This window comes from Geotrypetes seraphini, chromosome 1, assembly GCF_902459505.1.
Source record: "Geotrypetes seraphini chromosome 1, aGeoSer1.1, whole genome shotgun sequence".
Classification (NCBI taxonomy): domain Eukaryota; kingdom Metazoa; phylum Chordata; class Amphibia; order Gymnophiona; family Dermophiidae; genus Geotrypetes; species Geotrypetes seraphini.
Window position 1 is genome coordinate 228,982,541 of NC_047084.1, and position 14,966 is coordinate 228,997,506.

At 42.6% G+C, this 14,966-nt stretch overlaps 1 protein-coding gene across 9 annotated transcripts in view; it reads left to right on the plus strand.

Annotated features, from left to right (window-relative positions):
• ARAP2 (ArfGAP with RhoGAP domain, ankyrin repeat and PH domain 2) overlaps nucleotides 1-14,966 on the plus strand; it is a 402,332-nt gene that overhangs the window by 119,258 nt on the left and 268,108 nt on the right. For all 9 annotated transcript variants that reach the window (XM_033947679.1, XM_033947686.1, XM_033947705.1 and 6 more), the window contains 2 exons: nucleotides 3,808-3,928; nucleotides 11,755-11,936. In XM_033947679.1, coding sequence (XP_033803570.1) covers nucleotides 3,808-3,928; nucleotides 11,755-11,936 — 303 coding nt within the window. The remainder of the gene's footprint in view (nucleotides 1-3,807; nucleotides 3,929-11,754; nucleotides 11,937-14,966) is intronic.

Here is a 14,966-nt window from a genome sequence, read left to right on the forward strand (position 1 = left end):
TAAAGTCTGGAGGATTTTGTTAGATTCGATACTTTCTTTAGATTCTCAAGTGATTGAAGCAGTATGTCAAAATACAGCAACATAAGCACTGGCAAATTAAGTGCAAATAATTGATTAAGAATATTAAAAGAGAATGTAAAGAGAAAGTTAGCACAGGGACAAAATTCGCAGCAATAAGTTTTTTTTCCCAGTATATTAGAACTAGAAAGCCTGAACAGAATCCATGGGGCCATTAGATCATCAAAGAATAAAAGGGGCACTCAAGGAGGAGAAAGCCATAGCAGAGAGACTGAATAAATTCTTTGCTTCAGTTTTCACTGGAGGATTTAAGAGACTGCCTGTGCCAGAAATGGTCTTCAGAGGTGACAACACATAGGGACTGAAATAAGTCTTGGCAGACCTCAAATATGTACTGAATCAAATCAACAAGATAAAAAGTAGTAAATCACCTGGACCAGATGGTGTACTCCTTCTATTACTACTTATAATTTCAAAAGCATTATTCTGTGTTGTCTGATAGACCAGTACAGTTAATCTTCACAGATGGGTTATATCTCACTGTGACCAGTAGGTGGAGACTGAGACCAAAACTTGTACAGTAGTTGAGGCTCCCCCTACCAACCCATTTTTTTCTCAGTTTCCAGCAGAGTGGTAAGACTAAATTGGCTCCCCCTGTTAGAGCTGTTGGAATTTATTTTAGGACTCCTGGGTCCCCTTTAGTTCCAGACGGAGCTTGGACGGGTCCTGTTTGGGGATCCATCCAATCCTCAGGGGTGTTAAACCTGGCGGGTCGCGTTACCTCCCCCCCTTCCTCCACCTACCCACATTTTTTGTAGAGGTGCCACAGCTGGCAGCCTGGACACTGATACCGGTCAGGCTTAGAGATCCAGTAGAGTTTGTTCTGGAAAAAAAAAATCCTAAGGCTGTGCTGGTTTAAAGTGCTCATTTCCCCTTAAATTTGCTGCTTTTTGCTGTTTTTCTCATCTAACCGGCACTTCTGTTACAGCTAGGGCAGTTTTCAGCACAATGAGCACTTTGAAAGGGAAAAAGTGCTCATTGTGTCTCAGATGCAAGGCACTCACAACCGGCCTGTGCAAGCATTGTACAGGCCGCAGTGGTGGGGAATCCTTGTCCAGGTCAGCCACGTGCAACGTACAAGAGCCACTGTGCACTGTCTCGGCAAACAAATGCACCTGGCGCTGAAGATGAGGAGCAGCCAAACCAGAAGAAAGATGGACATGTGCTTGCAGGGGACACAAATTCTTCACAGCACGGTAGGAAATTTTTGTGGACCTACACCAATCCATGGACCAGCAGTTGAAGAGCACTTTGCTAGAGAATACCACATTAGGGAATAATTAGGCTTACCAGATTTTCCTTCGAGAAAATCTGGACCCATGGCCACGCCCAGTTCTGCTTCTGTCACGCCCTGTTCTGCCTCCCAGCCCCACCCCCAGACAGCATCCACACATGCACAGATGCAACACAATGATGCCACACAAGCTGCGTCCGCACATGCGTGAATTCCCCTTCCCGATATGATTTTGTCAGGAAGCTTTCCAAAACCCGGACAAAGTGCCGGGTTTTGAAAAGCCGTCCGGGGAAGTCTGGTAACCCTATGAATAATCTGCACTTGTTCCTTGTTACCAAAACTCCTATAAGAACAGGCAGCTTGCTCCAGTAAAGGGGTAGCCACAGAACCAATCCAACCCTGGAGGAGAATGGAACAGTGAGGAGAAACCAATACCTAGAGCAAGGAGGAGCACTGCACAGTTCAAATCACAGGTTAGCCCTGAATGTAATCTTATTGGTGATACTTTTGATACTGAAGCATTTAATGATTACCTGGATGATATAGCTGAAAGTATTGAGAATGCTTATCCAGAAGAGGCTATGGAATTTGTTGATGGGAATTCAGAGGCAAATGAATATGCTATGGAAACAGACTGTGGCTGAAGCAGGGCTGTTCTGAACCTGGACATTATAATAAACCTGTTGAGATATTGCCTAGCTAAGCAGAAATGCAATACAGTATTTGTTCTTTAACCGTATTGACTGTGGCTGGTTACCTGAAGGAATTGTGTGCTATATACTGCTGCCCTAGAACTTTAAAACCTCTAAAGCTTACCAAAGAAAGTGTGAACATAAGAACATAAGAAATGCCTTCACCAGATCAGACCGAGGTCCATCAAGTCCGGCGATCCACTCACGCAGCGGCCCATTTAGGTTCTCTATTATGAAAACCTGAAATTACCGTATCCCTCAATATGATTTGCAAGAAGGTGTATATCCAACTTGTGCTTGAAACCCCGTAGAGTATTCTCCGCCACAACATCTTCAGGAAGACAATTCCAAGCACCCACCACTCGTTGTGAGAAACAGAACTTCCTGGCATTTATCCTGAACCTGCTGCCAGCCAGTTTCAGGCTGTGAACTCTTGTCCGTGTCACATCTGAAAATGTTAGTAATGCTGCTTCTTGGTCTATTTTATCAAATCCTTTTAATATTTTAAAAGTCTCTATCAAATCGCCTCTCAGTCTTCTCTTCTCGAGTGTAAACAGTCCCAGTTTCCTGAGGCGTTCTTCGTAGCTCAAATTTTTCATTCCTTTGACTAGTTTCGTGGCTCGCCTTTGCACCTTCTCCAACAGAGTTATGTTCTCCAACAGAGGAACTAGAAAAGGAAAGTTTTGGGGGTTTTTCCCCTCTTTTCTGGCTGTGGTAGTTTGTTCCACACAGCCAGGGCAATAGCCTTTAATTTTTTGTCTGGATTGTGGGTCCTATTTGGGGAGGGACCACATCTACCGGTCAGTGTCGGAGGTGGCCCTTCTCTGCCCCTGAGTTTAGCTGGAAGGAAAAGTCTGGCAAGTCCAGGCAGACACTGCCTATAAAAGTATTTTTGAATGTGAAGTTTTGAAAGTAAATGAATGTATTTTCCAGTATGGAAGGTTTAGCTCACAGAGGGGAATGAGCTAAACAGAAGACCTGCCTCAGGGTAGGCCTCAGGCCTATTGGCCTGTATTCTGGAAGCTATTTTGTTTTGCTTGATTTTTGGGTTTGAACAACTGAAGTTGAAAGTTGAACTTGAGCACTGCTAAAGCCTTGGCAAATTGAGACATCGCAAAGAAGGAAACTGATATGTAAAAGAAATCTTTTGATGAAGAATTTTTGATCTTTATTTTCTTGAATATTATGGACATTTTTGCAGTGCTTGTTAGAACTGTTATTGAACTGTTTTGCCTATTATCCTTTGGAATAAAAGACTTTGTGCTTTGAATTTTGAGTAACTGGGTAATTTTAGCAGACCACTTAATCCACCACTCCAAAAGTTGATTGCCGCTCGGTCAGCCCCATGTGCTCCAGGCACTTCTGGCCTGTCACGTGTGGCTACAGCCGCGCCCATATGCAAATACATGCTGGCATTCTAAACATTTATGCATTCAATGGGCATTTACATATTGGTATCTAGTTTATAGATTTACCCTTCTGTGAGTATTTGACAATTGTTCACAAAACAAATTTTTTTAACAAGATCCCATGTAACTATAGACAGCATAAATAAAAGAATAATGGGCTGAAGCTTCTTTTTATCCTTATATTAGTGATGGTTTTATAGCTGCTGGAATAAATATGAGAATACATAAAAATCTTCTTTATCCTGTTTTTACTGGTTTACACTTCCAAAAGTGGAAGTAAAGAACTGTTGACTTTAAGATGGTTTTAGTTACAATGTATTTCAAAATTATCTTCTATTATAAGTTATTCTGTTGTTTCCATGCAACTCACTTTTGCACCTTTGATTTAATACAGGAAGTATATTCAAAAGGAGTAATTCCGTTGTCTGCTATAACTAAAGTCCGAGTGCATGGCGAGAATAAATTTGAAGTTATTACTGCCCACAGGACATTTGTCTTCAGGGTGGAAAAGGACGGTAAGCTACACATGGTTGTTCTTGATGATCTCACGCTGAAGATTAAGGAGGGAAGTTATCACCGTGGGCTACTGTTATGTCAAGTTATTTTTACCATAAGTCGGGTTATTATGCAATAGGGCAGTGTTTTTCAATGCTAGGTCTGGGGGCCAATGGCGGCCCTTGAAGACCTCTGGTGGTTCTCATCATCATCACCTTCTCATCATCATTTTTGTTGTTGCTGCAATTTACCTCTGTAACCAAGCACTTGACAGAAAGCAGGAAGTGGATGGGGGACATGCTACATGTTTTGAAGTGCAAGTTATTTGTCAATAGGCAAAGAGAATGCATGTGGAAATGCACTCTTCCTTGAGGATACCCTCATTGAAAATTTTGAAGGTAGGCTGGTGGGGATGGATGTCATTGACACAGTCCCATCAACAGTGTCATGGCCTCCACAAGGGAAGATATTTGGAGGAACTCTACTACTATTACTATTTATCAATTCTATAGTGCTGAAAGCGTAAGCAACGCTGTATATTTTGACATTAAGTAGATGGTCCTTCTCGTAAGAGCTTACAATCTGACTTGGACAGACAGACATGGAATATAGGGTTGGGGAAGCAGAACCCAAGGTGAGAAGAGTTAGGAGTTGAAAGCAGCCTGGAAGAGATGGGCTTTTAACTGGGACTTGAACACTGCTAGAGACGGAACCCGCCATAGGGATTCAGGCAGTTTGTTCCAAGCATACAGGGCAGCGAGATAGAAGGGACGGAGTCTGGAGTTGGCAGAGAAGGAGAAGGGCACATATAGGAGGGGCTAACCAGCTGAGCGGAGCTTGTGGGGGGGAGGGAACATAGGGGAGATCAATGAAAAGAGATAATGAGGAGCAGCCGAGTGAATGCATTTGTAGGTCAGTAGGAGGAGTTTGAAAATGTATTCGGAAATGGATGGGAAGCCAGTGAAGTGACTTTAGAAGAGGGGTAACGTGAGTAAATTATCGCTGTTGTGGAATTTGAGTCGTGCAGCTGAATTCTGGACAAATCGAAGGGGAGAAAGATGACAGAGCAGAAAACCTCCTTTAGTTCTTTTGGATCCAAAGTGGCCCAGGTTAAAAATTAGTGAAGACCACTGCCATAAGGTCCCATTTTTTGTACTAAAATAACCCAACTTATGTAAAATAGTCTAACTTAACAGTAGCCTGCATTGATAATCCCCCCTAAATTTCATTCAGTCCATTTTCTCGCTTATTTTGCTGACTATTAGAAGTGAACTTTGGACATATTGCAATAAATCATGATGTGGTTCAGCAGTCTAATTAAGTTAATTTTAGGTATACAAGTTGGCAAATATTTCCTAATTACTTAACATTTTTTATCGTTGGATTGCATTGAAGTTCCTACAATGTGTTCATCTTGGTTATACTGAATCTGCCAAAAATGTGAACCCACAAAGCATGCATGTACTATATTTTATAACCTATACATTCAAGATGTGATTCCATTCCAAAATGGATTCCTGCTACATAACACCAGGAAACTGGACCACAGTGAGACCTGAATTTGAAAACTTCATCTACCAAAACTCATTAACAGCAGAATATAACCTCATCCTAGGAGACCTAAACCTACACCTAGAAGACACAACCTCCACACCAGCAAATAACTGTCTATCCTTCCTCAAAGCCTTATCCTTCCAGATCCTAAACCCACAAACCACCCATGAAAAAGGTCATCAACTGGACATTGCTGCATTCATGTCTCTCCAACCATCCAATCCAGCAATCCAAACTACTAACGGAACATGGTCCCCATCTCTATGGTCTGACCACTACACATACAACTTCAACATCAATTGGACTAAGACCAAACACACACCTCAATCAAAAAAAACCACATATACCACACGCAAACATATCGATCCAACCATTTTTTGGTCAAATGTAGACGAAACTATCCAAGACTGCGACCCAAAAAACTTCATCTCCCACTGGAAAAATGTATCCACCAACATCCTTGATGATCTGGCCCCCCTACAAACCAAAACCAGAACCAGCAGGAAATCAGACCAATGGTTTGATAATGAATTACTCCAACTCAAAAGACAGTGTAGAAGATTAGAAAGAAAATGGAGAAAAAAGAACCAAGAACAAACAAAAACCGACTGGAAAAAAATCAACAAACAATACAAAAATCTACTAAGGGATAAGAGGAAAAGCTACTATACTAATCTCATAGGCACGGAAACCCAAGATTCCAAAAAAATATTCCAAATCCTGAAAGAATTAACAGACACCAAACCATACACTACCACCACGAACACCCCTCCACCATCACCCACCCTCTTAGCAGAACACTTCAAGAACAAAATTACCAACACCAGAGCCACTCTCATCCTTAACCCATCCCATCAAAACCCAATCACAATCCACCCTACAGGAAAAGAGGCAACCGCAGCAGACAGAATTTGGACTCAATTCCCCAACATACAATGGTCAGAATTCAACAAATTCTACAAAAAATACAGCCATGCCTTCTGTGACCTCAACCATTGCCCCTCATATCTCCTTACCACCTCTAGTGTAAAATTCCGCACCATAATTCTACAATGGATTCAATTCACGCTCACAGAAGGCACATTCCCTGCTGACCTCAGCGAAATCGTCATCACCCCAATCCAAAAAGACCCAAAAGCACCACAAAACCACCCATCTAACTTTAGACCTATAGCCTCAATTCCGCTATATGTCAAAATTATAGAAGGCCTAGTAGCCAAACTCCTCACCAATTACATAGATGACCACAACCTACTCCACCCCATGCAATCAGGCTTCAGAACAAACTTCAGTACAGAGACACTACTAGGCTCCCTTATGGATACCGTCAGACAACACCTTAGTACAGGGAAAAAAATGCTTCTCATACAACTGGACCTAACTGCAGCATTCGACTTAGTGGATCACAACATCCTTCTACAGATCTTAGACGCAATAGGCATCTCAGATAAAGTATACTCTTGGTTTGAAGGATTCCTAAAACTCAGAACCTACAGTGTAAAATCAAACAAAGAAAAGTCAGAATCCTGGTCAAACCCCTGCGGCGTACCACAAGGATCTCCACTATCCCCTACCCTCTTCAATCTCTACACTGCTTCTCTAGGAACGCATCTGGACAATCTGGGCATAACCACCTATAGTTATGCTGATGACATCACCATCCTCATCCCATATGATCATTCTAAACCTACCATGACAGACAAACTTCACCAAACACTTGAAACAGTCACAACCTGGATGAAAAATCACAAACTTAAACTCAACCAAGACAAAACCAAATTCATCCTTCTCGAAAATGACAAGGTCCAAACCACAACCAACTTAGAAATAAACGCAATCAAATATCCAATCCAAACCACCATAAAACTACTTGGCATGACCATAGACAGATGCTGCACTATGCAACCGCAAATAAATAAAACAATTCAGAAATCATTCGCAGTCATGAGAAATCTGAGACAAGTCCGAAAATTCTTTGAAAGAACACAATTCCAACTTATAGTACAATCCCTAATACTAGGTATATTGGACTACTGCAACATCCTCTTCCTTCCTTGCCCTGTAACTACGATTAAACAACTCCAAACAATCCAAAATACAGCTTTGAGACTCATCTACTCATTGAGAAAACATGACCACATCACTGAAGCCTTCATCAACTCACATTGGCTTCCAATCCAAGAAAGAATCCAATTCAAATTCTACTGCATACTATTTAAAACCCTACACGGAGACAGCCCATCATACTTGAACAATCGCCTCATCCAAGCACCCACTACCAGACACAGAAAAACACACTCCCCATTCATACCCCCCCCAATCAAGGAAGTAAAAAGAACAAAACTACACGACGGCCTCCTAGCCACTCAAGCCGCAAGGCTGGACAACCAGATCTCCAACCTTCTGATGACCACCCCAGACTATAGGACGTTCAGAAAAGAAATAAAAACCACACTTTTCAAGAAATTCCTGAAGCAGCAATAACATCACGACCTCTTAGTAACTCTAAAACCGACATCTGATCTACCCATTACTGCACTAACAACAACAAAAGATCCTCCACTATGACCAACTATTAATTCTCTTACAAACCACCTCACCCTCAACAACCCGTTAATGTTTATAAAATCTACAACTTACCTCTCTAGCTAATCATTGTAACTCTGTATTTTTTAAATTAACCTTTTGTAATCCGCCTTGAACCGCAAGGTAATGGCGGAATAGAAATCCCTAATGTAATGTAATGTAATGTAATTATGGTTCCCATATAGAGAAATAACTGGTGGGGAGAGAAATGCTCCAGAGATTTGTGAGTGGAGGGTCCAAAAGTCTTCAGAATTTTACACCCTAGGCACCCTAGGTCTGCTCTGCTTATGTTCCATCTGAATTCTATACCAGCACTTGCCTACAGGTTGGTAACCTATGGTATAATTTTATTAAAGTCCTCTTATGCACATCAAACAGGCTTTGCATGCAGAAATTTCTATAAAATTAACATCCAAAGCCACTTCTCCACTAATTTGATCTGCCCTACCATTGTAATTTGTGCCCTAGTATCAAAATGTCCCATTTATCATTTTCCTTAGGTTTTTGAAATACCTACTATGCCACATCTTCATTTAGTGCCATATGTTTGCTCTCAATTTTTGTTGAAATTACTGGCAATTTAAAAGTATGCTTTTATTTGTATTCACAACCTGCATAGCTGTTGCGAGGGTAATTTGGAATAGTTTATCCCTGTCTTTTCTTTGTTTATCTTCATCTAGATCCATTCAGTCTTTACCAGAACCCCTCTGTTGGGATAGTCTAACTTCAGCAGTTTTCCAGCATCATTTGAAGAAACCTTTCTCTAAACCACAAGTTCCTGAGCAATCTCTGCTCTGCAAGATGTGGTCTAAAAACTGCTTTCTCTCCTTTTTAAGGCATTGGCTCCACTCTGGTTAAAGTAGAACCCATCTTATTAGAAAAAGGTTCTCCCTTCCCCAAAAAGTTGTCAGTTCCTAACAAACCTAAAACCCGTTTCCCTTTACCATTATCTCATCTATACATAGAGACTCTACAGCTCTAACTACATCTGGATCCCTGTGTGTGGAATGAGGAACATTTCTGGTAATGCTATCTTTAAATGTCTGGATTTCAACTTTCCACTTTAAGTCCTAAATTTGGATTCCAGAAATTTCTCTGTACATATTCAGATATCATTGATACTATACAGCTGACTTCTCCTTAGCACTGTCTAAAATCCTATTTATGCGATTATGAATTAGGCGAGTTATGAGACAGGCAAGTTACCAAGCAGTCCTCATGTCTGTAAGTCACTCAATTATTATAATTACATTCCTAAAGAATGAATTACTAAGTCCAATACCAGTCCCAACCTTTACCTTCTGGACATATGTTCCTGAAGACACATCCTCAGTGTGAGAGGATGCTATATCAACCTAAAAGAAGGTTCTAGCTAAATGTGATGGTGGTCTTACAGATGACCTTTTCTCCTTCTTTAATCTTAACTACTAAAATACGAGTTATACAATATATGGACTCTTTAGTACAGACAGTTATTCTGTTGTTTTGACACACAGGAGGGAATTCAATTAGCCTTAGAGCTTAACGTGCCTGTAAAGTATGTTAAGGGAATTGGATGGATGGATCATGCCACCAAGTCAGCCATTGACTCATGGCGGCACGCACAGTGAGGAATCCTCGCTGTGATGTTTCAAGGCAGAGTACAGGAGTGGTTTGCCATTGCCTTCTGCATAGTGTATGGCTCTACTATGTTGCTGCTGCCCAAAATAGGGCCCCTCAGCCTACAGCACCTGGTATTCCCAGACAGTCTTTTATCCAGGTACTAGCCAGGCACAGCTCTTCCCTACCTATAATAGTTCTAGGAAGATGACTCAATAGAATAATCACCACCCAGAGGGTGGTGGATACATGGAACGCGCTTCCAGAGGCTGTGATAGGCCGGAACAAGTTACAGGGCTTCAAAGAAGGTTTGGATAGGTTCCTAGAGGACAAAGGAATTGAGGGGTACAGATAAGGGTTGAGGTTAGGTTATAGGGATAGGAGTAGAGATAGGTTATAGAAATAGTCAAGGACCACTGCTCAGGCAATGGGCCTGATGGGCCGCCGCGGGAGTGGACCGCTGGGCGCAATGGACCTCTGGTCTGACTCAGCGGAGGCAACTTCTTATGTTCTTATTAGGAAGTACTTTTTCACCCAGAGGTACAGGTTCCCCAACCCTATGTGTCTTTCGACTTTCCCCATGTTTTATTTTTACTTTTAAGGCTAGGCATGGGCATGGTTTGCCCCGGATTTAGCCTTAGGTGAACCTAGGTGGCCGTACTTGTCTTCCTAGTCCGGCGAGACAAACTTTATATTTCTTATTGCACAGAACTTTTTGGACCACGGTGAGATTGCAGATATTGGATAACACACAATCTAATAAATGCTGGCATTGCCAAATGGAAGTGGGAACGTTAGATCATCTTTTATTTCACTGCCCTTTAATATTGGCTTTCTGGAAGCCTATATGGAGCAAGATAACTTTTATCCTTGAAGTTCCCATACCATTAACTTATGGAACATAAGAAAATAAGAACATAAGCAATGCCTCCGCTGGGTCAGACCTGAGGTCCATCGTGCCCAGCGGTCCGCTCACGCGGCGGTCCAACAGGTCCAGGACCTGTGCAGTAATCCTCTATCTATACCCCTCCCTCCTTAGCCTTTAGGGAAGGCAGAGCAGGGGGCCTGAGCTGAGCGTGCAGGGAAAGCAGTGGAATAAACTAAAAGGCGGACTTGTCAATGCATGGACCTCAGATTTTTAAGGATGTGCGGTTTTAGATCTGCGAGGTCCGTGAGGTTCGCGTTTTACCCCTTCCCGCCTTTGACTCGTGTTTGAGTCCTAGCAACTTGATAATATCAAGTTTTTGTGGGCCTTCCTTCTGCGCAGTATGCATTCGATGTAACCATTGCTGCATTAAATGCAATCCTCCGCCTCTAACACTGCCCATCTTCTGCTGCCTAGATGGATGGAACATTGTTAGTCTGACATCTCCGCTGAAACCTGTTCTCCTTGGGAGGCCCTGCAGATGGTGAAACTATCGACAGCATAAATTTCATCTTCACAGATGTGCGCAAGCCCCAGTGGCATGAGAAGCCCATGTACCGGGACTGGAGACAGAAAAACGTAGGTTCCGGTAATGTAGGCCAGTGTTTTAAAGACCTACATTACTGGCACCTAAGTTTGACTGAATCGTGGCTGACGGTGCCTAAGGTCATCTCCGCCCTTAAGAACACCTACTTTGACCTTAGGCACCTTGCTGTAGACATGATTGCAACACCTACCCTACCTCATTTTTTTAAAATGAGTTTTTAATTGATTTGTAACGATATGGTCAATTACCGTATCAATTAAAGCCTAGCTTTTGGTGCTGTTTACAGAATCAGGACCTGTGTAAATAAATAAATCATAGTGTTTCAACAGTTCTAGCAAATATAAATATCTGTTTATGGTTTAGCATCTTTATATCCTTTCAAAATGACCTGCTTATTTCTTTATCCGTGATGGAGTGTTCACAAGGTGCAAAGATTAGCATTGATGATAGAGATAATCGGAGATTTGCCTTTCTGATGTTTTCTGGGCATGAGTTAACATAGAACAGTAGTGTGTGTCTATGTGTGTGTGTGAGAGAGAGTGATAACACTAACATTTGTTCACATAGAAAGAACTTTACCAGTAAGGAATTTAAAAATAATTTTGCTCTTTTATTCTCCTATTTTTCTTTTCTAGTTGGTGACAGGAATGAGTGGATTAGAATACTGCAGAATGCATTAATGTCTCATCATGAAGCCTCTTGCACTCCAACTAGCGTCACCTCAGACAAGAGTGGATATCTTGAACTAAAAGGCTACAAAGCTAAAATTTTTGCTGTGTTGCATGGTAACAAAGTGCTGCTCTGCAAAAGTGAACAGGTAATGCTCGTTTTGGAGTCTTGGGAATGAAACCACCCCCCAATGAACTGTCTTCCAAGAAGGCTCATTTTTCAGAACTGAGTGCTTGGGGCTTTCTAATATGCAGTATTAGAAAAAGTAGCCAAACCATGGTATTGTCACTGTAGTTAAAATTATTGTATGGGTGTTTGCTCTGATTTCACCCACCATACTGAATAACGCATTCCAGCCCCTGTACTTAGGCCTTTTCGGTTCAATCTAGCATATATTTTTATCCTTTTCTTGTCGGTCTTTGGCATTTGCTCCTTTATTCTTAAAACTTATTGATGATTTAGGAAAATGGTATATAGGTGTTCTAAATAAATATAAGTATTAATCTTGGTCACTTTTTAGCTATTATATAACACTATACAGGGAGTTATTTTAGAAGCCCTATTTGCAACTTCCATGTGGAAATACCAACATTTAACATGGGGCGGTATTTCAGGAATGCTACGCAAGAGTGTTGTACAGAGCTTATTATACCCAGGTGCAGTTATTCAAAATTGGGGGTGTTGATTCCCCCCTCTGTTTGAAGTGTGGCTGAGAGTCTAATACTCTCACTCACTCTTTCTGGGACTGCTGGCTTGTTCACTATTTTTGGATGGCTATTGTGCGCTATACTGCTGCACCTTGGGGGGTACAGTGGAGCAGTAGCTGCTTGAAATGCCTAGGGCCTTTGAAGGCCTCCCTGGGGGGGTCCCCTCTGGTGCTGTAAGGTGTGTCTCCTTGCTCATACAATACTGGACAACGTCTGACCCTCTGTCCTTTTGGGGCTGCCACTCCATGGTGCCTGAGAGGCGGTGGGACACCCTCGTAGGCGAAGACTTTTTTCCTCATTTGGGGTGCTTATTTGGCTTCCCTAACACCACGGGGTCAGAGCTTGATTGTGAATCCCTTTCCTTGGGGATTACTGTGATCCCTTTGGTGGTCCGTGAGTTGCTGCTCGGGGGTGGGGTGGGGTTGGGGGGGGGGAGGAAGATTTGTAGTTCTCCCGAGGCCACCAGACTTTGGTCACCTGCTGTTTGGCTTTCCTCAAGAAGAGGCGAGGGGAGTTATGGAGTTGGGGTGGGGAAGTGTGGGTTGGGGTGGGTTTGGATACTCCACATGCTTGTTTGCTATTGTTGATTCCTGGTTGGATTGTATTGTGTTTGTTGTATTGCTTTATAATAAAAACAGATTTGAACATAACATGTAAATATCATATGCAGGTGCAAAAACTAGTTTAGAAAGCTGCTAGTCAAATGTGGAAATCCACACTAAATAGAGATTTCAAGGGGGTATAGTTTGGGCAGAGACTAAAATCTGCATGTGTAATTCCTATTTCACATAGACAATACACATGTATGGGGCTAGGGGGAGTTCCAAGTCAGCTTTTATAGTTGCTCAAGAACACGCATAGATTTTTAAAAAGTACTCATTTCATAAGAACATAAGGATTGCCATATTGGACAGACAGAAGGTCAGTATCCTGTTTCCAACCATGGCCAACCCAGGTCACAGGTACCTGACAAGATCCCAAGAAGTAAAATAAAACTTATGCTGCTTATCCTAGGAATAATACTCCTGGCAGAATTCTGCGTGACAGCGTAACACAGAGAATTGCACAATAATGCAGAATTCCTCCATTCTCGCTCAGCATCTTGGACGGTGTCAGCTATCGGGTTGAAGTATCAGCAGCAATTCTCACACGCTGCCTGCCGGTATCCCAGAATTCTGTCTGCAGAAGAGGGGAAGCTTCCAAGTTAGCAGTAGGCAGCGTGTTGCCGATATCATGACCCAGTGAAACAAACCTTACTAGGAAGCATACAGGGGAGGAGTGAGAAGAAGGAAAGTTGCTGGCACAGGGAGGGAAGAGGAGGGGTGAGAGGAAGGAAAGTTGCTGGCACAGGGAGGGAAAGGGATGGGTGAGAGGAAGGAAAGATGCTGCATAGGGAGGGAAGGGGAGGGGTGAGAGAGAGGAAAAATGCTGGCACAGGGTGAGAGGAAGGAGCCATGCATGGTGAGGGGAGAGGGTGAAATGTTGCACATGGTAATGAATGGGAGGAAGGGCGAGATGGTGCATGGAGGGGGATAGAGAGGTTTGACACAGGACATAAGATAGGGGGAGAGAGATGGTGGACAATAGGAAAGAATCAGAAATGGTAGATATGGCAGAGGAAGGGAGAGAATTCTGCATGGGGGAGGGATGCAAGGGAGGGGGAGAGAGAGGTGTTCTCTCCCCCACATGTGCATATTTCCACCCCTCTCACCCATCCCTTTGTGCAGTATCTTTCTATCCCTCCCTCTCATCCTTTGTGCAGCAGAACCCATGCAGCTTCTATCCGTCTCTCCCATCTCTTGCAACTTCTATCCCTCCCTCCCTCCCTCCCATCCCCCCCGTGTAGCATCTTTCTATCCCCCCTGCCATATGTACCCCCCATATCTCCCTCCCATCCGAACCACGTGGCAGAGGAATGCCTGGGCGATAGAAGGCCACGAAGCATCCTGTCTAGATTGCTACTGATGCTGCCAGTTTGTTATAAAGTATTTTTTTTGGTCTCGCGGTTCAGATGGAAGGGAGAGATGGGTCCTGGTGTGTGTGTAAGTGCTGCTGCCGGCGACTAGGGCTTATTTTCGTGGGTAGGGCTTATATTAAGACCTACCCTGAAAATCATGCTAGGGCTTATTTTCGGGGTAGGTCTTATTTTCGGGGAAACATGGTAGATCAGTTAGGCATGTCAATCTAGGTGCCTAATGTTAGATGCTTTTAATAAAATCAGGACCTAAATATCTCAATTCAATAAGCCTGCAGTAGCTAGCATTTCAAAAACTCTGATCACTATGGGCTGAATTTGACCCAGATAATTTTTAATGAAATAAAAGTGCAGTAGAGTATCAAATCCAGTAGAGTGCAGTGTTGTTCTAAAAAGTTTAAAAACAAAACAAAACAACAACTATTCTTCTAAGCTAGAAATCCATCAAGTATAAAGCAAATACATGGAGAGATGACCTAGTATCAAGCTTTCGTTG